Source organism: Felis catus, chromosome B2, assembly GCF_018350175.1.
Source record: "Felis catus isolate Fca126 chromosome B2, F.catus_Fca126_mat1.0, whole genome shotgun sequence".
NCBI lineage: Eukaryota > Metazoa > Chordata > Mammalia > Carnivora > Felidae > Felis > Felis catus.
The window spans coordinates 40,940,887-40,960,608 of NC_058372.1; the positions used below are offsets into that span (position 1 = coordinate 40,940,887).

Below are 19,722 nucleotides of genomic sequence, written 5' to 3' on the forward strand. Positions count from 1 at the left end.
GAATCCATCTCAGTCCAGGGTGGTGTCCTAGGAAAAGACCTTCTGCTTTGGGGAGGAAGGGTGGATGTATAACCAAACCAAAGGGCCAATTTATGAAGTGACAGTGAACAATATAACAGCAAGGGCACCAAGCACTTCCCCCCTTAACCCTTGACTTCCTACCCTGTGGGCACCTCCATGGAAAGCACATAGTGTTTAAAAAAGTAAAAATTTTAGGGGCACCTAGGTGGCTCAGTTGAGAGAGCACGTGACTTTTTTTTTTTTTTTTTAAGATTTATTTTTCTTTCTTTCTTCTTTTTTTTTTTTTTTTCTTTTAAGTAATCTCTCCACCCAACTGGGGCTCGAACTCACAACCGGGAGGTCAAGAGTAGCATACTCCAGGGACTGAGCCAGCCGGGCGCCCCTAGAGTATGTGACTCTTGATCACGGGTTGTGACTTAGAGCCCACTGTTGGGTGTAGATTACTTAAAAACAAAGTCTTTTTTTTTTTTTTTTTTTTTTTGGTGGAGACGCCAGAGATCGAACAGGGGCCTCAAACAGCAGATAGCGCTTTAGAAGCGTGCCAGTCGGTGAAGAATTGGGAGGAAAGGCCGGACTCCGCCTCACGAGGCTCAGGGAAAAGCTTGATGCGTCACCTCCAGGACAGAGGAGCACCTGCCCCCGGGTAGGCAGACGATCCCCTGAGCCAGAACTGCTCCTGGACTTGGGTGGCCAGACTTGCATTATCCCCAGATATTCGCTATTTATCCCTTTCCTGGCCGACCAGGCCCTCTTTCAGCTAGACGATCCTCCTTTAGATATGCTAATACTTTCCTCCTCTAGGGACGGTCCAGTCCTAGGCGCTGATCTCTGTGTGGACTGGGGGGGGGGGTTTCCTTTTTTCCCAGCTTGGGTAGGGGTGGAGTGGGCGATCTCACAGTTGCCACCTCTTCTGACCCCTCCCCAGTCCTCCTGATACCTGGCTTAAGAGGGGAGGGGGCTGGGAGGGCCCTTTCCCGCCACGGGGTCGCCCAGAGGGCTGGATCTTCCCGCCGGCGAGGAGGGCTGGTGCAAAACGCCGGGCAGCGCCCTCCCCGAGGCTGGGAGCCCAGCAGGGGCGTGTCCCCGCGCTCACCTGCCATTGGACAGGTGGGGCGGCCGGGCCGTACTATAAATGCGGAGCGGCCCGCGGCGGAGCCAGGCGCGCTGCACGATGGTGGACAGTGTGTACCGCACCCGCTCCCTGGGGGTGGCGGCCGAAGGGCTCCCGGACCAGTACGCGGACGGAGAGGCGGCACGCGTGTGGCAGCTCTACATCGGGGACACCCGCAGCCGCACGGCCGAGTACAAGGCCTGGCTGCTCGGGCTGCTGCGCCAGCACGGCTGCCAGCGGGTGCTCGACGTGGCCTGCGGCACCGGGTGAGCCGGGGCGGGGGCCAGGGAGCCGCTGGCTCGGCGTGGGGGGGCGGGGGGTGTGGGGGACCTCGGCCTGGTTGGTCCGGCAGCCTCCACCTGCGAGCGGCAGCCGGCCCGGGGCGGGACGAGGGGGGCAGAGCGGGCGGGAGGAGGGGCTGAAGACACCCGGGGGCAGAGGGGGCGTGTAAGCACCGCAGGGTGGGGCCTGCCGGTTCGCCGGGGAGGGCGGCGGCCGGGCTTTGGCGCCAGACCGACGTAAGCTCGGGTCGTGGCTGCAGCACGGGTCCCGAAGTGATGGCCTTGGGCAGTGTTAACAGTTAACATTTGTTCAATATTTGCCCGTGCCGCCACGCGCGGTGCCAGGAGCTTTTGGCACATCCGTTTTTAAGATCCTCACATAACCTCATGAGGTAAGGAGTGATACCCCACTTACAGTTGTGGAAATCCCGCCTCAGAGGAGCGAAAGCCCTCTCCCTAGTGGAGAGGACATTCAGACAAAACACCATGCTGCACTACCTCCCCTGCACAGGTTCCTAAATTCCAGGAGCCTCAGTTTGCCCCGTCCCTCAAGTGGGGGTAACATTGTCTACCTCACAGGGTTGCCATGAGGATTAATGCACATTTACAGAGCGCCCGGCTCTGAAGAGGTGCTAAAAAACCAAACCCAGAATTTGCTACCTGGTGATAAACCGATTTGCCAGGTCATTTGAGGTCAGTGGGGAAGGTCTCAGGAGAGGAAGCAGAGGAATGGTCTCAAGAGTGGAGGAGACAGAAGTGCCCAGCACAGGGCCTCCTCCTTGCCTTCCCAGGCCCCCTGACTGCCCCTCTTGGCCTCTCATCTCTGACCCTGCCCAGGGTGGACTCCATCATGCTGGTGGAAGAGGGCTTCACCGTGACCAGTGTGGATGCCAGTGACAAGATGCTGAAATACGCGCTTAAAGAGCGCTGGAACCGGCGGCACGAACCGGCCTTTGACAAGTGGGGTATGTAGGTCCAGTCAGGCCCTCCCCACCCAGCCGCCAAGGACTCGGTACTCTCTGCCCTGGGCTCCTTCAGCTCCTGTGCTGGTGTGCTTTGTTTTCCTTAAGGGGGACAGCAAAATTACTTTCATTTCCCTGGAAAGGGAGGCTTACGCACCAGAATGAGGTATCTGGTGATGAGTCTTCTCCCTCCTCCCAAATAAAAACACAGAAGCACGGAGCCATGCTTCCCATCCCTGGTTTCCTCCTCCCTTGACCCCTTCTCCCCTTCCCCCTCCATGTCCATGGTGAGCTCCTCCTTCTAACCGGATGGGGAATCCCTGTGTGCCTCGAAGGGGAAACTGAGGCAGGGTTGCACTTGGTGGAGGTGAGTGCTGCTGGTGCCATGGTGCCACCCTGATCCCTCTTCCCCTTCTTGGTCCCAGTCATTGAAGAAGCCAACTGGATGACTCTGGACAAAGATGTGCCCCAGCCACCAGGGGGCGGCTTCGATGCGGTCATCTGCCTTGGCAATAGTTTTGCCCACTTGCCAGACTGCAGAGGTGAGAGAGGGCGTGGCCTTGAGCATGGCCCCTGCTTTGAGCTGTACCTCTTTCCACAGACCCCTGGGTGCCTGCTCTCCTGACAGAGCAGACTGTTTTCTGCTCCTCTGTGCCTTGGCATCTGTATCCCTGGGGAGGAGAAAGATGGGAGGGAGATTGGTGCTCGGAGCCCTGAGCAGATGGAGCCTCTCTGCCCCTGCCCGGAGCTCAGGAGACCAGAGTGAGCACCGGCTGGCACTGAGGAACATCGCGAGCATGGTGCGGTCTGGGGGCCTGCTGGTCATCGATCATCGCAACTATGACCACATCCTCAGCACAGGCTGTGCACCCCCAGGAAAGAACATCTACTATAAGGTGGGGCCCCTGGGGGGGGGGGGAGGCCTAGAGTGGGGGATGGGGGACGTGATCCTGCGGTCCAGGCCCCACAATGGCTGCAGAGGCTAATGCAGCCTGCACCACCACCTACAGAGTGACTTGACCAAGGATATCACGACATCAGTGCTGACAGTGAACAACAAGGCCCACATGGTGACCCTGGACTACACGGTGCAGGTGCCGGGCGCTGGCCAGGATGGTTCTCCTGGTTTGAGGTACCCACTCGGCTAGGTAGGGGTGAGGAGGGGTGGTGCTGAGGCCACCAGCCCTCATGGTTGGTTGGGGGCTCTGTTGCAGTAAGTTCCGGCTCTCCTACTACCCTCACCGTTTGGCTTCCTTCACGGAGTTGCTCCGAGCAGCCTTCGGGGGCAAGTGCCAGCACAGCGTCCTGGGGGACTTCAAGCCTTACAAGCCTGGCCAGGCCTACATCCCTTGCTATTTCATCCATGTGCTCAAGAGGACGGACTGAGTGCTGAGCGTGGCCTCAGCTCCTACGACCCTCTGCCCAGGCACTGCCAGATCCGTCTGGGGAGGTGGGGACTGGCAGCCCCATACCAAGCCTAACCCCTGGTGCAGACCCTTGGGGTGTGGAGAGGGGCAGACTGCTGCTGGGGGTACGGGGATTTGGGTTCAGGCAAATGGAAGAGTGAGCAATATAGTCTGTGCCTTTTTCAGTTCCTGCACGCTTGGTGTTTATATCAGAAGGATCAGGCTCCTGTGGTGCCCGCCTTGCCCTCCCCTGTGGCTCACTCCTTCCACACAATCTTGCTCTTTCCCACTGCACCCTTTCAGACCACAACCAGCAGGGGGCAGCATACATTTTATTTTCAGCCAAGACTGGACTCCCTCAGTGCCCCACCCCAGAACTCCAGGCCCAAGCCCCTCCTTCTGAGCAGAGGGTCTTTAGTGTTGGAGCTGGAGCTGGCCTGGGAGGATGAACAGGTAGGCAGGGGATGATGCCTCTGAGCTCTTGTGGGGCTACTCGGCACCTCGGGGTTCTCGGGAAGGTAGGCCGACTTTGGGTGCAATAGCAGCACGCTGAGAAAGGGCCCCTTGCTCTCTCAGGTCTCTGTGGGGACACCTGAGTACCTTTAGCCACTGTGGGCAGGGTCCCGGCTTGCAGGAGGCTCCTAGCAGGCGGCAAACTTGCGCTGGATGCGCTTGTACCGGAGAAGCTCCTGCTCACTGACCGAGGGCTGCAGCCGGGCAGCAGCCTGCAGCAGGTCCTCCATGGTGAGCAGCAGTGCTGAGCTTCCGGGCTCTAGCCCTGGGAGGGGGTGACAGGGGGCAACAGAGGCTGTGGTCTATGTCCGAGGAGGGCAGAGCCCTGGGTAGGCATCTTCTTGCCCAGAGTCCCCCAAAGGTCAACAGTCCCTCCTCTGAAATCTAGGACCAGGCCTGGTTCCCATTAGCTTTTTGGTTGACCTCTGGGGCTGGCAAGTGACTCACCTTCCTCCAGGTCCTGAACCCTGCGTTTGAGGGCAGCTGTCATGGCATCAGAGCAGAGGGAGTAGAGGTCTGCCCCCGTCAGCTGGGGAGGGCAGCGGTCCAGCACGTTCACCAAGCTCACGGAGGGCTCTAGCTTGAATCTGTTGTGCAGATACAGGAAAGGAGAAAAACAGTTTTACCTGGCATCCCCTACTTTCTCAAGAGGCATCCCTGACCAGCTTATTCTGCATGTTGCATTTATCCCCGGACCATCCCAAGGCCCAAGCCCTTTGGGAGTCTCCCCCTAACGGGGCATACTTGCGCGTGATGGCGCTCAGAACGCGTAGCTGGGAGGCGCGGTCCTCGCTCACCCCCACAAACACCAGCTTGTCAAATCTTTAGGGAAATAGGCGGGCATAAGGGTCAGGGAGCCCAGCATGAGAGTGGAGGAGGCATAGGATGGGGGTCAGGGGAGAGGCCCCAGTGGGCCTGGTAGAGGTGAGAGGTACGGGGTGCACACCTGCCAGGCCGCAGAAGGGCAGGGTCCAGGAGGTCTGGTCTGTTGGTGGCCCCAATCACAAACACATCTCGAGTGCTGTGAAGCCCATCCAGCTCGGCCAGGAGCTGAGACACCACCCTACAAATCAGGACATGAAGGCAAGAGAGTCCTTGGCCCTTCCTCGGCCCCTGCCCTACCAGCAGTGCCTGTTCTTACAGGTCTTCTCCACAGGGCCACCTGCTCTGCTGTGCCCTGTACACCCCTCCAGGCAGGCCCCCCATTCCCTTCAACGTCCCCCACCCAACTCCAAGGCCCCTATTTCAGAACTGGAATGACAGGTACTCTGGGTGATGAACACTGTATCCCATCCCTCCGTCTTGGACCCCAGACTCCATTCTGGCTCAGACCCCCACCTGTCCATCACACCTCCAGAGTCTCCACTTCGCCCCCGGTTTGGAGCCAGGGAGTCCAGTTCATCAAAGAAGATAATGCATGGAGCCGCAGCCCTGGCCCTGGCAAACACTAAGGAGAGAAAGGGACACACAGGAGGGGGAAGCTCAGGGGGGTCTAAAGTCAGGAGATAGGGGAGGAAGAGCCAGGTGTGACAACTCATCCCTCCAGGTACTAGGCCACCCTGGGCAGGTCCCTTGTGGAAAGGACCGTGAGACCTTAGAAAGACCAGGAGCAGCCTGGGGGTGTTGGTAGGCAGCACAAGGGCCATCGGGGTTTGGGAAGGGCTAGAACCTGGGCCCCTCCTCACCCACTCACCTTCCCGCACATTCTCCTCACTTTGGCCCACATACATGTTGATAAGCTCGGGCCCCTTCACGCTGAAGGAGAGGATGAGATTTGTCAGATGCATAAACACACAAGTGACCTCTCAGCCAGCCCCTCCTGCTCCCCAGCCTGTTGCGGCCCCCAGTTTGCCCACCATCCCTTCCACACCCCCTCGCCACCTGAGGAAGGTAAGGCTGCATTCAGTGGCTACTGCCTTGGCCAGGAGGGTCTTGCCAGTGCCAGGGGGACCATGGAGCAGAAGGCCCGAGCGCCTCAGGCCCAGGCTCAGAAGCTCTGGGTGCTCTAGAGGGAGCTGAATGGTCTCCAGAATCTCCTTCTTCACCTCCTGCAGCCCGCCCACATCATGCCAGGACACCGAGGGGATCTAGGAGACGGAAAGTGCATGGTTGGGGATATGGTGGTGAAGAGAGCTGCAGTCCTACCTCCAAGGACCTGGAGTCTCTACCTTGGGGGCTCCAATGGCCCGAGAGTGAGCTGTCTGCAGCTGCTCCAGTGCCTGCCCGAAATCCTCAGCCAGGAGGGGAAAGCCAGCAGCACACAGCTCCCCCTCATCCTCCTCACTCAAGCCGCCTGCCAAACTGCAAAGAGAAACCCAGGAAGGCCTCTGGAGGACCTGACGTACGTACCCTGACGTACATCAGGGTCCTGGTTTCTCCTCCCCGCCCCCCCCAGCCCTCACCCATCCACCCACCCACAATTCCTCTTGCCTCCTTTTCCCTCCTGTGCCCAGTTTCCTTACCCCAAGTTCTTGATCCTGGCACAGGCTGCCCGGCTGCTGTGGGTCAAAAGGGCATAGAGATCCCCTACCACAAAGCCCTGGGAACCACAGGAAAGGACACATGAGCAGGGCACAGTTGGCAAGAGCCCTCAGGAGGCTAGTCCCCCAGCTGGCGCAGAGGCCCCAGTGTTGAAGCCTCGGGGTTTTCTACCCTCACTCGCAGGGCAGCTGGATCGTACCACCGCGGCTCAGAATGCGGGGAGGCCTGTGCCCGCCTCAGTACTCACTGCGCACCGCCGTGCCAGCTGTGGCAGCTTCACCTCTTGGCCCAGCGGGAGATGGGCAGTGAGGGCCCGCAGGACACTGAGCCGCTGCCCCTCTGACAGCACGGGCACCTCCAGCTGGTGAGGAAATGCTGTCTGGACGTCGGCAGGCAGGTCCTGGGCCTTGCTTGTGGTGGCCACAGTGATCAGCGGCGGGCAGCTGCAGACACGGAGTGGGCACTGAGGGCGAGAATGTGGCTGGCAGCCCCTGAGCCCTGTCCTGTCAGGAGGCTGGTGCCATAGGGCAGGGAGGTGGGTGGGTGCTGGGATGGGAGAGGAGGTGAGCACCCCACAGCTTCCTGGATGGGGCTCCATGGGCATACCTTGAGAGGGGGACCTATGCTTCCCCCCTCACACAGGGAGCTCCCTGAGGGTAGAGCCTGTGCTTTTTCTCTAGTGCTCCCCACAAAACACGAGGGAGCACATCCTCCTCCCTCTGAATACCCCAAGCTCCTCTGCTCAGGGCCGTCTGGAGAATGGCCAAATGGGCAGGATGTCTGAGAAGCCATTGAGGAAGAGAGGGCAAAAGGCTGAAGAGAGATGAGGGTGGCTTGGCCCTGCCCCTTTACAGACCCAGCTCTGTATAATACCTGGTGAGGGGGTCCTCATCGAGGAGGAGGTGACGCAGCGTGGCCACCACACGGGCGTCCTCACCGAGCCCATCACGGTCCCGACCCAGAAGGTCCACGGCTGTCAGCAATAGAACCACAGGCCGGCAGCGCCGGGCCCGGGAGAAGATGGCCTGCAGTTTTGTCTCCACAGCTCCGCTACTGTCTGCACAGAGGTTGGAGCAGGGCACCTGGGGAGGAGACCCCGATGGTCTGTGAGCAAGGGGCAGGTGTGACTGAGGCAGGAATGGCGGGGAGAGGAGCCAGAAGATGCCAGCCATCTTCTTTTTAGAGAGCAGGGATGGGGGAGAAGGTAACACTGGCCAAGTCCTACCTCTTCTTTAACTTCATTCCCTGGACTGTCCAACAAAATCTTCAAACCCCTTCCTTTTTTAAAGTTTCTCTCAGTAGGTGAGAATCATGGGAATCTGCCTGACCAACTGGCCCACTGGGCCGAGGCATTAGGGCCAGGACAGGGAGGAGGGGAGAAGGAGAATCTGGGCTGGGGAAATGTGGTTGGGGTTCTACTCTCCAGGTACCCTCACCTTCAGTAGGTGGAGGCCAAGGCGGCTGCAGGCTGCAGTGACAGCTGTGGTCTTCCCACTGCCTGGGGGACCATGGAGAAGGACACTGCTGGTTCCTGTCAAGAGGGCACCTCTGCAACCAGAAAACAGACACTTGTCTCCTCCATTCTCTCAAAGTTAAGAGCCCTCAGTAACAGGGGTCCTTGGATCTAGAAAGCAGACAGCCTGTTTCTCTTTTCTTGAGGCATCCCCCTTCCTCCAGGGCTGTTTCCATATGGTGAGGCTGTATTTCCCATACCACCCGTGGTGCTCTGGCGGGGGCATGGAGTATATCCACCAGCCAGGACAACTCCCTTGTCGTCACTGCCTTCAGTAAAGCCTTGACTGTTATGTCTGGTCTGGAATCACGAGGAATTAGGGAAGGGTCTGTGTCTACACTTAGGCCAGTGGTATGAGGAACTGCATCTTTTGGGGCCAGGGTGGTGAAGGACAGAATGGCTAGTGGGCTCCCCAAGGGGAAGGACAGTCTCAGAGACAGCTGTCTCTGGTAGAGATTCTTCCTCCCCAGCTGACCCTGGAGGATGGAGATTATCCCCAGAAAGGAGCCTAGGAATTTGCTTACAGAAAGGACATGGGCGAGTGGCCTGGGCATACTAGTTTGAGGGAGGTCCACCCAATCCCACTCCGGCCAGCGCATTAGGAACTACTTGTCCAGCCCCCTGCCCCTCCAGAGATGTTCTGAGCAGGCTTTCCTCACACCCTGAGGCCATGGCCTCACTCACCCTGGCTGGAGGCGAGGCTTCAGGGCAGCACAGAGCTCGGTCACTAAGGCCTCCAGGCCCGGAGGAGACAAGCTGTTCCAGGGAGTGGATTCTCCTAAAGTGAGCCTTGGAACAGGGCTCAGGGTAGAACCCACCTGTGAAAGGTGGCAGGAAGCTTTAGTGTCTGGGAGTTGTTTCTGTTTCTTTCCCCAGGTCTACTCCCATCCCCAGGGCCTCACCAAGTACAAGGAGGTATGGGCGGTGTCTGCCAAGAAGGCGCTCGTTGGCCCATCCGGAGCTTCCCCAAGGGTTTTCTTCACTTTAAAAAACATCTCCCGCCACCTGAAGGAAAGAAGCCCCATGAATCCCAGACCCAGAGCCCACATACACCCCTCCCTGAGGACAAGGCGGCTGTCTCAATCATAGAGGTCCCCAGCAGGGACAAACTCAAGAGCAGCATGAGTAACGGACATGAGAGTTATGGCATGGTGGGGAGTGGGGAAGGGGAGAGGAGTAGGGGTAGAAGAGAGCGAATGGTCTTCCTCATCTCCCAGGCTGGCCCATGTACATTTTTGAGGGCAGGAGCTCTAACTGTCCTCCACATCCCTCATGACAACCATCAGGGAGCCATGGGGGCGTGATTCTCCGGGTGAATGGCCTACCCACCCACTCCGATGGCAGAAGACACAGCTGCACTAAGCAATGATCATCTGGCCATTTTCACTGGCTTCAGACTACTGTCTTCCCCTCAAATTCATACCTCCCAAGGCCTTCCAAAGCCTCAGCAGGAAGGGCTCCTTGGTTCTTATTAAACAATCCACAAAATCAAATTGCAGATACGTTACTAAAGACAATTAATGATTAATGATTCTCTATTTTGGCTGCACATTAGAATGATCTGTAAAACTTCTGAAAATCAGTATCTGCCACATGTTGTATGATTCCATTCAGCAGATGGTAATTGCTGGGGGCTGAGGGATGGAGGGGGTACAGTGTGACTGTTAATGCGTAGGGTTTTGGGGTGATGAAAATATTCTGCAATTAGATAGTGGTGTTGGTTGCATAACCTTGTGAATCTACTAAAAGCCACTGAATTGTACACCTCAAACGTGGATTTCATGGCATATGAATTATATCTCAATTTTTTTTAAGTGATCTCTAAACCCATGTGGGGCTTGAACTCACGACTCCGAGATTAAGAATTGCATGTTCTACAGACTGAGCCAGGCAGGTGCCCCATCTCAGCCTTTTAAGTTAGCATTTTTCTCTCCTTTGGAAAAAGTTAAAAGATGTCACAGGCCCCAGCTTCACCTTGATTCTGCTCCAATAGGTCTGAGGGGGCTCAGGCATCTGTATTTTTCAAAAGCTCCCCCAGCCATAACCAAGGCTGTGCAAGTCACTGCTAGTGTCAGAGTGACTTAGGGCTCTTCAGTGTCCTAAGGGTGCAGAGTGGGGGAGCGGGTAGTAGTTACTAGCCCAATTTTCCAGATAAAAATGATGAACCACTCTCCTCTTTAATCCTCAGGTAGAAAGGCAACGACTTGGCCCAGACTTGGGCCTCTCGAAGTTCCAATCGGTGCAAATTGCTGTTCAGCGTGTCTCGCAGTCATAAAACTGTTTACTCCAACAGCAAAGTGGATTGGTGGGAATAACTCAAGGCAGAGGGGAGAGGCATACCAGACTGGTATTGTGAACTCTTGCAACTATTAGGGTGGGCAGTTATTGTGGTTAAAAACTAGAACATAAGGAAGACTGTGTCTTACTACTATTCAGTATACATGAACAGTGGGTGGGTCTATAACCTGGAATCTCAATCCTGTGTCACAGTGCACATGGTAAGCAGTGGAATCCAAGGAGGAACAGCACTGTGGAGGGTTAGGGGGAAACTCCCCTTCCATGGACAGCGGTAGGACCATCTCAGTGAGTGCAAGGAGCAGACTTCTAGAACACATCTGGGTATTTCTGGGGAATGCTGTGTGTTATTAAAAGCCAGACGGGAGACAGTGCAGCTGGATCCTGCTGGCCTGCTTTGGGGAGGTGGAACCGTGGAAGAGCCTGAAGAAGCTACACTACCAACACTGGAATTCTGTTCCAGGGATCTCAGGAGCCTCCTAGCAGGGCTTTCCTTACCAGGTCTGGGGGAGGAGGGCTAAAGCACTCATCTCTATCCGTCTTTAGGCCAACCTGCTGACCCCAACCCTGCTTTCCAGGACCTACCCAGGGGAAGAACTGTGTGCTCAGCAGCCAGAGAGAGGCAGGTCGCTAAAGGGCCAGAACAGCAGACATCCAGGAACAGAACAGGCTTGCTGGTCTATCTCAGAAGGGTCCAGTGCCTACTTTCCTCTGAAGGTACAAAGGGTGGGCATTCTGTAGGTTTCCTACAGAAAGCTAGCTCATAGATGTTTGCTATATTTAAGATGGGAGACAGAAGTGACTAATACAGGCCTGGCACTTTCTACGAGGCCCCAGTTGTAGATTTGATTTGGGAAAGCTCAAAGAGGCGCCGTGAGCATCAACTGGGGTTACAACGTGCACTACCAGGCGCTTCATCTGAGTACCACAACTCTGAGTGAACCAAGCTCTGAATGTTGACCAAGGATGAATCAGGTGCTCCAGACAAGGCATCTGCCTTGGCAGAGGACCCAAGCTGACTAGGCCAGAGACCTTGGGCATGCCAACTCTTAAACCTCAGTTCCTTCAGGCTGGTCCCATCACCTCACTGAAATCCCCTGAACATTGGCTTAGCGTGTCAATCAGTTGTGTTCTCCTTCTAGGACATCACTATAGGAAATCAGTCCTGGGGTATCAGGCTACACATTCTCCCCTTTCACAAAGCAGTCTCTGAATTCTCTGCCTCACCATTTTACACGGAACCCCTGTGATCAGAGTCGACAGGGTGGCAAAAGGATGGACTCCCTGTTTTGGGTGCTTGGCTCAGTCATGCTTATATTTCTCTTTATTGAGGATAAAGACAAAGAGAAGGCCCCTCAATAACAGCAGCAATTTCTCTTTCCCCCATTTTGGGAGATAGGATCGAAAAGCTCTATGTGCACACACTATTGATTAGGGCAGAAATCGAAGCTTGGGTCTCTTTATGTTGAGTATATGGGAAGTGTGGCCCGAAACCTGGTGCAAACAACACTGTGGTTGAGAATGAAAAGCAAGGAGTCTCATGTTGGTCTAGGCTCTTAAACTTCTTAATGCTTTACATTACCTATGACCACCCAACAAGTTGAGGATAAAACACCTCCCACAGGCAGTAGGCAGTGGTTCTTCATCTTTTTTCAGTCCTGCACCCATGTGAGAACCCGAAGAAAGCATGTACCTTTTCTCTAGAAAAATGTACATGACAAAAACAGCAGTATTCCCTTATATACAAAATTATTCCACACAACTTGCGGGGAGGGGATCGTAGAACTCTTGCACCCAGGTTAAGAATCCCAACTGTAGGACAGGAGGCAGCTGCATACCTGGGCAGTTTCTCTGGGCTTCCTTCCAGGACCTCTACTTGCCCAACTGTTGGCACACACAGAACATCCCCTTCCTGGACTGCCCTGCAACACAGCAGTGGCCCTGGTCAGCTCACAATGAGAGTCAAGAACATGGGCCTGACATATCCCCACATGTCCACTCCCAACCTGCAGACCATAGGGACCTACTGCCCACCCAGAGATCCCAAGCAGTTGTTCAGAGAACAAGTCTGACCTAGAATGAACCAGGGCGGGGGGGGGGGGGGGGGGGGAGATGGCAGAGAGGCTAGAAAGGAGGATCAGAGAGCAGTGAGGGGGTGAAGCTGAGTCCTGGCTCTTTGGGGACCCTCTCAATTTATAGGTTCCTCAGTTTAGAATGTCCAGATTCACCTCACGGTGAATTTCTCTTCTATGGACCGCCTGCTACACCAAGAGGCATCTAGCCGCAATACTGCTTAAAATGTGGCTTTGTAAAGTCAAAGGCTCTGTGGGACCTGAATCTAAGGCATGGGATAGGAGGAGAGCAACAAGGGTGAGATGCTATCTTCTTGAAAGGGGGAAGCAGCTAACCTGGGTGTCTGAAAGTGCCGGTAAAGAACATGGTCATAATTTCCATTCGTGCTGTAGTGGGGAGAGGACACAATTTCGATGTGTAACTCTTTGGCAAACAGAGGCCCAGGCAGCACTGAGCAGCTTCCTTTGTCTTCAGGGATGCTGGAGCCTTCCAAGTACCTCTATTAGAGAAATAACCACCACCTTATAACCTTCTTCCAAGGAGTCAGGCTCTGCCCTACCTTAACTTTAGCAGCCCATATTTCTATTTGCTTCCTCTATCCACAAGGCCCGTGGGAGGGGAGGCCTAAGGCAGCAGAACTGAATACCTGTATCTCTTCCCTGGAAACAGAAACCTCTCCTCCTAATGGGCACCAGGAAGAGATTTCTGACTCTGGCTCCAAACAGTTCCCCAGTAAAAATAGTCTTTCTGTGATACCTTTACGTTGGCCCTGAGTCAGTAAAGTGGTAAAGACACTTCATTCCCACAAGCCCTTTGAGTAGCCACCAGGCAAAAACTGGGATTTATATTAATTGGACATTAGTGGGGACACTCTGAATTCAGGCTGTGAGAAACGGATATGATCTCAGGAAAGCTGACAGGATTGGTTCAGCTGAATGAGCTCCAGTCTGAGAACTCCAGAGTTTTTCCTCCATTCAAAAGGAAACCCACACCAGACTCCTATTCAAGCATATCTTATATCCTTCTTGACATCTCATAGTACTAATTGGCTATGCCAGCATGATCTAACAGAACTTTCTACAGTGCTAGAGATGTTATCTACATGTGCTATCGAGCACTTGAGATGAGACTAAAGCAACCAAAGAACTGAGTTTTAAATTTTATTTAGTCTTATTAATTGAAAAAGCCACAATGTGGCTAGTGGCTTCCATATGGGACAGTGCAGGCCTAAACCACACATCTAGGTGCCTCATTAAATATTAGACTATATTTGTTCCCCCAAAGACAACAACCTTCTTGAAGTAATCTAAACCAAAAACTTCTCTTAGGTACATTTTTAAAAAATATTAAAATCCAACCCCAGGCACTAAAGATAATAAAGAGCCCTCCCCTTCAAGGAATTTACAATAGACAACTGAGAATTAGAGTACATAATCATAACAGGGCAGAAAATAAATACCCTAAGGAAGATACAAAATGCTACAGGAGGAAGAATTCATGTTAAATATGTGGTAAGATTATCTAAGGCTTTGAGAAGGTGGCATCTTTAGATGGGCTTTAAAAGGAAAGGATGGTAGGATTTTAACAGACGAGGCTACAAGAACAGGAAGGAACTTGAAGTCAAGGATAAGCATGAGCAAAAACAATGAGGTATCATCCTCCATATTATTCAGTACAATTCTGGATACACTGCAGCAATTCAACAAATAATTGAGTAGATTAACATACTGTAAACACCTGGTAATTTGACTATGCCTCTCTTCTTTCCCCTGAATAGAGGAAATCCCTTCCCATGCACCACCACACCATGGAGAGTTATATTTTGATTACAGAGAACAGATAAATGAGACTAAGAGACATTAGGATCTAAGGAGTAAGGGACCTAAATTCTACAGCTCTTTTCTTCCAATTCAGTTGAGGTAAGGAAGAGGGAATAAGGGGGTGGAAACATTCCTGACCTCAGTCCTGTATCCTACCTGAATTCTGAGCTCTCCCACTTCCAGGGGATCACAGCCGAGATTAAAAGCCAGAGTGGCAGGCACCAGGGCCAGTCCGTCAGCGAGGGGCTCTCGTGGCTGCCCAGAGCCAGGTCCCAGCCTTTCAGAGAGATCCCAGCGAGGCTCTAGGACCTGCACCTTGGCCAAGTGTGGCTGGGAAGTGTTCGACGACTCCCCGGCCCGGGTCACCCAAACCCATTCGCCCTGGAAGAGGCCCAGGCTACGGAGGCAGCTCCGGCTTACACCCAGTGAATCCCCAGTCCCTCCCAGAACTCCCCGGAGTTGCCGGACTGTGCGGTTAACCGCGAAGGAGGACACCACGGGCGGAGGTGGGGGCGGGCTGCTGTCTCCAGTCTCCGGACCCAGTTTGGCCCGCCCACGGAGCTCAGTGACAGCTAGCCGCGTCCCTGGGCCCAGCAGTCCTTGCAACGCCGGCCGAGTCTCCAGCACCCGAGGTCCGGGGACTGGCAGGGCCTCTCCGCGCCGCACCAGCAGCGGCCCGACTCGCGGTCCGAGCCCGGGCCCCGGCGAGGTGCCAAGCAGCGCCCAGCCCAGGGCCGGAGGCCGCCGCACGGGCCGTGCCCGCACCCACGCCCCAGGGCCCAGAGCAAGGAGCCGCAGCAGCGAGAGGCTAACCAGCAGCTCCGGGGGCCCGGGACCCTGCTCCTCGGTCCCTGCGCCCGGCCCCTCCAGGGCCGCCACTAGCAGCGCCGGCCCTGCAGGGCTCTCCCCTGCAGGCCGCAGGGCCAGCACCAGTCCCAGTCCCGCTGCAGGCCACGGGCCCCCGGGGGGCAGCAGCACCGCCAACGGGGGTGTCTCGGTCGGGAAGGGCTCCAGGACCCGCAAGACTGCCAGCGCCATGGTGACAGACCAACGAGGAAGCCGTTGGAGCGCGGCTTCCGGGCCAGAGCCGCACGCGGTTTCCGCTTCCGTCCGGGGAGGCGCGAGAAGAGTAGGAGGGGCGGCGGGTTCCTGGAGCGTCCTCCTGGAGGGTGAGCCCCGGCTGGGATTGATGGGTTGGTGCCTCTGTGGCAGTAACACATTCACTGCCGTTGCGTAGTCCTTTGAGACCGTGTTTGCAGGGATCTGCCTGCCGCGCCTGCTAGGGATTAACGTGCTCTTCTGCCACGCACTTAGCAGTTAATTGAATGATCAGCGAACTTCCTGCGTGCCCAGGACCAACTTGGCCCAGTGCTAGGAGCTATGGGTGGAGTGTTTAGGAAGGATTCCACTACTCTGTGGAACTCCAACACTTTCCAGTGTGGAACTATAGGCACTGGGATTTGGGTATTGTGGGGAAGGTTACAGGAGGGAGTGGTAGGATAAAATGGTCTCACAGTGCTTATGGGTATGTAGTGGCTGCTGGCTGGATTACTACATGTGATTCATGTAGCCCTGGAGTACTTGGTGCTGCCACATCTGTTTCAACACATCTTACGCAAAACCCATGTTCCGGTGTTTCTTGTCCTTTCCTTCTACTCCCAACAAACTTGAAGTGAAGACAAAGCAACTTTGCTTTTTCATTCCTCCAAAACCGGTTGCTCTCCCTTCTGCTCCCCCCCCCCCCCCCCCCCCCCCCCCCGCCAATCAGTCCTTGCAGACTGGAGGCCCATGTCCTGTTTCTACCCTGGAGGAATGGGAAGCAGAGCAGGAGGAAGAGAGGTGTTTAAGGCTTCAGTCATGAGCACCCAACCAACAGCTTGCTTCCCAACAAGATTCCATCCTTGTCTCCACCTCCACTGCTCTGTGCAAGTCACTTGGACACTAGTAGGCCACACTTCAAGTTATTAACAATCTATTTGCACTTAGAATCAATGGATTGGTTGGCGGTAATCTGCTTTTTAAAAATTATTATTGTTATTTTTTAATGTTTATTTTTGAGAGAAAGAGAGTGTGAGCAAGGGAGGTATGGAGAGAAGGGGTGGGGTGGGGACAGGATCCGAAGCAGGATCCTTGCTGACAGCAGAGAGCCCGAGCCCCAGATCAGGGCAGAGAGAGAGGAAGAGAGAGAGAATACCAAGCAGGCTCCTCACCACCAGTTCAGAGCCCAATGTGGGGCTCAAACTCACCAACCGTGAGATTATGACCTGAGCCAAAGTCGGATGCTCAACCAACTGAGCCACCCAGTGCCTAGGTGGTAATTTACTCTTTCTGGACCTTGTATTCTCCTCCAACCACTGCACAACTTACTTCTTTCCTTCACAGATGAAGAGCTTGAGGCAGCCCTCTACTTTGTACATTAGGCATTCCTGAAAATCTGAGAGTTGAATATTAGGTTTATATGTTATAAGGTATTTCTATTCCTAGCAAGACAAAATATTATTTATTTATTTATTTATTTATTTATTTATTTTTTAATGTTTTTATTTATTTTTGAGACAGAGACAGAGCATGAGCAGGGAAGGGGCAGAGAGAGAGGGAGACACAGAATCTGAAACAGGCTCCAGGCTCTGAGCTGTCAGCACAGAGCCCGACACGGGGCTCGAATTCACAGACTGTGAGATCATGACCTGAGCCGAAGTCGGATGCTCAACCAACTGAGCCACCCAGGCACCCCGACAAAATATTTTTTAAATGATTATAGTTCCTGGAGGTACTTCTAGTCTTAAACTTGAAATTGCCCAGTTCCACAATTTTTTTTTTTTTTTAAGTAATCTGCCCAACATGAGTCTTGAACTCATGATCTCAAGATCAAGAGTCATTGGGGCACCTGGGTGGCTCAGTTGGTTAAGTGTCTGACTTCGGCTCAGGTCATGATTGCACGGTTCATGAGTTCAAGCCCCACATTGGGCTCTGCACTGGTGGTGCAGGGAGCCTGCTTGGTATTCTCTCTCTCCCTTTGTCTCCGCCTCTTCCCCACTTGTGCTCGCTTGCGCGCTCTCTCTCTCTCTCTCTCTCTCAATAAATAAAATAAATAAGCTTTATTATTTTTTTATTAAAAATTTGTTTAGTGTTCATTTAAACATCCCTCTGGGCAGGGCAGGGGCAGAGAGAGAGGGAGAGAGAGAATTCCAAGCAAGCTCTGTGGTGTCAGTGAAGAGCCAGATGTGGCACTCAGTCTCATGAACTGTGAGATCATGACCTGAGCCGAAATCAAGAGTCAGATGCTTAACTGACTGAACCACTCGTTGCCCCACATTTTTTTTTTGGAGGTGCTCCTCCAATTCCACATTTTTTTAAAGTTTTTTTTTAAGTTATTTATTTATTTTTGAGAGAGAGAAAGAGAGAGCAAGCAGGGGAGGGGCAGAGAGAGGGAGAGAGAGAATCCCAAGCAGTCTCTGCACAATCAGCACAGAGTCCGATGTGGGGCTCAAACTCACAAACAGTGAGCTCATGACCTCAGCCGAAATCAAGAGTCAGATGCTTAGAGTCAGATGAGCCACGCAGGTGCCCCCAATTCCACATCTTAAAGGAACATGCAAGAATGTACTAGGGACCTGGGGTGCCATGCTGGCTCAGTTAGTTAAGAGTCCAACTTCAGCTTAGGTCATCTCGCGGTTGGTGAGTTTGAGCCCCGTGTTGGGCTCTGTGCTGACAGCTAGGAACCTGGAACCAGCTTCAGATTCCATGTCTCCCATTCTTTCTGCCTCTCCCCAGCTAGCACTCTGTCTCTCTTTCTCTCTCTCAAAAATAAACATTAAAAAAAAAAAAAAAAAAAAAAAAAAAGAATGTACTAAGGACCTGAATTGAAATGGATGGAAGTTCCCATTTGGTAGTTCTGAATTATATTATGTGGTTCTGTCCCCTCAGTTTTCAGAGGGTCTAAGGACTGGGACGATGGTGGGGTGGGTCCAAAGAAGATATGCCTACTTTATATAGGCAAGCCCTAGGCCTCAGGACTACAGTGCTCCTCGAGGCCTTGGGAATGGGTAAATAAGTCTGATATCCTGCCTGCTTCAGCACCCACACAGACACAAATATCCATCCACAAATAAATACCCTTTCTTCCTGGGCTTTTCCTCTATCAAATAATGGTTGGTGGGCATTGCTTTGTATTACCTTGAAATTGTCATTAATCATTGGGAGCCAAATACTACTTCCATAAGATGGGAGTCTACATTTGTTGCCTTTACTTCCATACCTCTTGCTCACTCAACCCATTATAACCTTCCTTCCACTTCTCTAAAACTTTCCTGCAAAGATCACCCACAACTAGAGAATCAAGGTGGTGTTGTTTGAGCTTATCTTAATCATTCCCTGGAATCTGACACTATTGACCAATCCTCTTTTACTTCCTTTGCCACTATGACACCAGTTTTCCTTCTACATTTCTGACAGCTCCAGAACTCATCTTCAACTCCTTCCTTTCCTTTACCATCTTCCCCACATTCCAATGAATCATCAAGTCCTGTTGATTGTACACATTTCCCAATTCTGTCCTTTCTTCTCCATGCCCATGGTCTTTGTCTTGTAAGGTTGCTCTCCTGGTCAAGGGTCACAGGCTTTTGTTCTCTAGAGCCTTCTCCAATTTCTTCACATAGTAAATCGTCTACTGGAGTCAACTTTCTGAAACATACTCTTCCAGCCACCTCTAGGTTTGTGCAATTTATTACATTGTATCTTAAGCATCTGTTTATACAAGTCTGTGAACTTCACCAGTGAACTCCTTGAGGGCAGGAAATGATCTTATCCATTAGGACATTGGCTTGGGCAGGGTGGGAGTAAGATGCATTTCCTGAGACACTCAACAAACAACGAGGTAGCTTTTCCTCTGTATTCCCAAGGGTTCCTATCTAGCTGGTTCCCCAATCCCAGAGCACTTGCAGTAGCAACGGGGACCCTCTTTCCAAAACTGTAACAAACTCAGGATTCTCATCTCATCTCACCAAGGTCCCAGTCACCCAGCCTTCCCCTTTGATTCTCTGCATGCCTCGTTTAGGAAACGGATGCCCTGGAGGACTCTTGGGAGCTCTCTCCACTAATTTTGCATATGCAATTAGTGGTAATTGCCCAGATGAAGAAAGGTGCCCTTCATTTTAGGGCTTCTTTCCTTCCATTCGTACTGGGCGAAGGAGCAGAGCGGGGAAAGTGAGAACCACTTTAGAAGGGAACCGGCTGCAAAAGAATGG

The 19,722-nt window shown here is 53.5% G+C and overlaps 2 protein-coding genes across 4 annotated transcripts; one reads left to right on the forward strand and one right to left on the reverse strand.

Moving 5' to 3' along the window:
- Window positions 1-461: 461 nt before the first annotated feature.
- On the reverse strand, window positions 462-15,563 carry PEX6 (peroxisomal biogenesis factor 6). Of its 3 annotated transcripts, XM_045057576.1 has the most exons (18): window positions 14,633-15,562; window positions 12,992-13,155; window positions 12,422-12,505; window positions 9,191-9,293; window positions 8,973-9,106; window positions 8,212-8,323; window positions 7,649-7,857; window positions 7,023-7,218; window positions 6,757-6,833; window positions 6,463-6,595; window positions 6,176-6,381; window positions 5,988-6,049; window positions 5,633-5,741; window positions 5,241-5,357; window positions 5,039-5,116; window positions 4,742-4,881; window positions 4,382-4,559; window positions 462-3,046 (listed from the first exon to the last, which is right to left on the reverse strand). In XM_045057576.1, exons 1-17 carry the CDS (start codon window positions 15,512-15,514, stop codon window positions 4,423-4,425), a joined length of 2,943 nt encoding a protein of 980 aa, XP_044913511.1. In that variant the 5' UTR covers window positions 15,515-15,562; the 3' UTR covers window positions 462-3,046; window positions 4,382-4,422. The 3 variants fall into 3 exon arrangements, with proteins under 3 accessions (XP_044913511.1, XP_019686160.3, XP_023109752.2); XM_019830601.3 differs by lacking the exon at window positions 462-3,046 and having other exon boundaries at window positions 4,096-4,559; window positions 14,633-15,563; XM_023253984.2 differs by lacking the exons at window positions 462-3,046; window positions 5,039-5,116 and having other exon boundaries at window positions 4,096-4,559; window positions 14,633-15,563.
- On the forward strand, window positions 1,154-3,969 carry GNMT (glycine N-methyltransferase). Its single transcript, XM_003986148.5, has 6 exons — window positions 1,154-1,398; window positions 2,251-2,378; window positions 2,801-2,917; window positions 3,129-3,271; window positions 3,386-3,507; window positions 3,590-3,969. Exons 1-6 carry the CDS (start codon window positions 1,154-1,156, stop codon window positions 3,759-3,761), a joined length of 927 nt encoding a protein of 308 aa, XP_003986197.2. The 3' UTR covers window positions 3,762-3,969.
- Window positions 15,564-19,722: the final 4,159 nt, after the last annotated feature.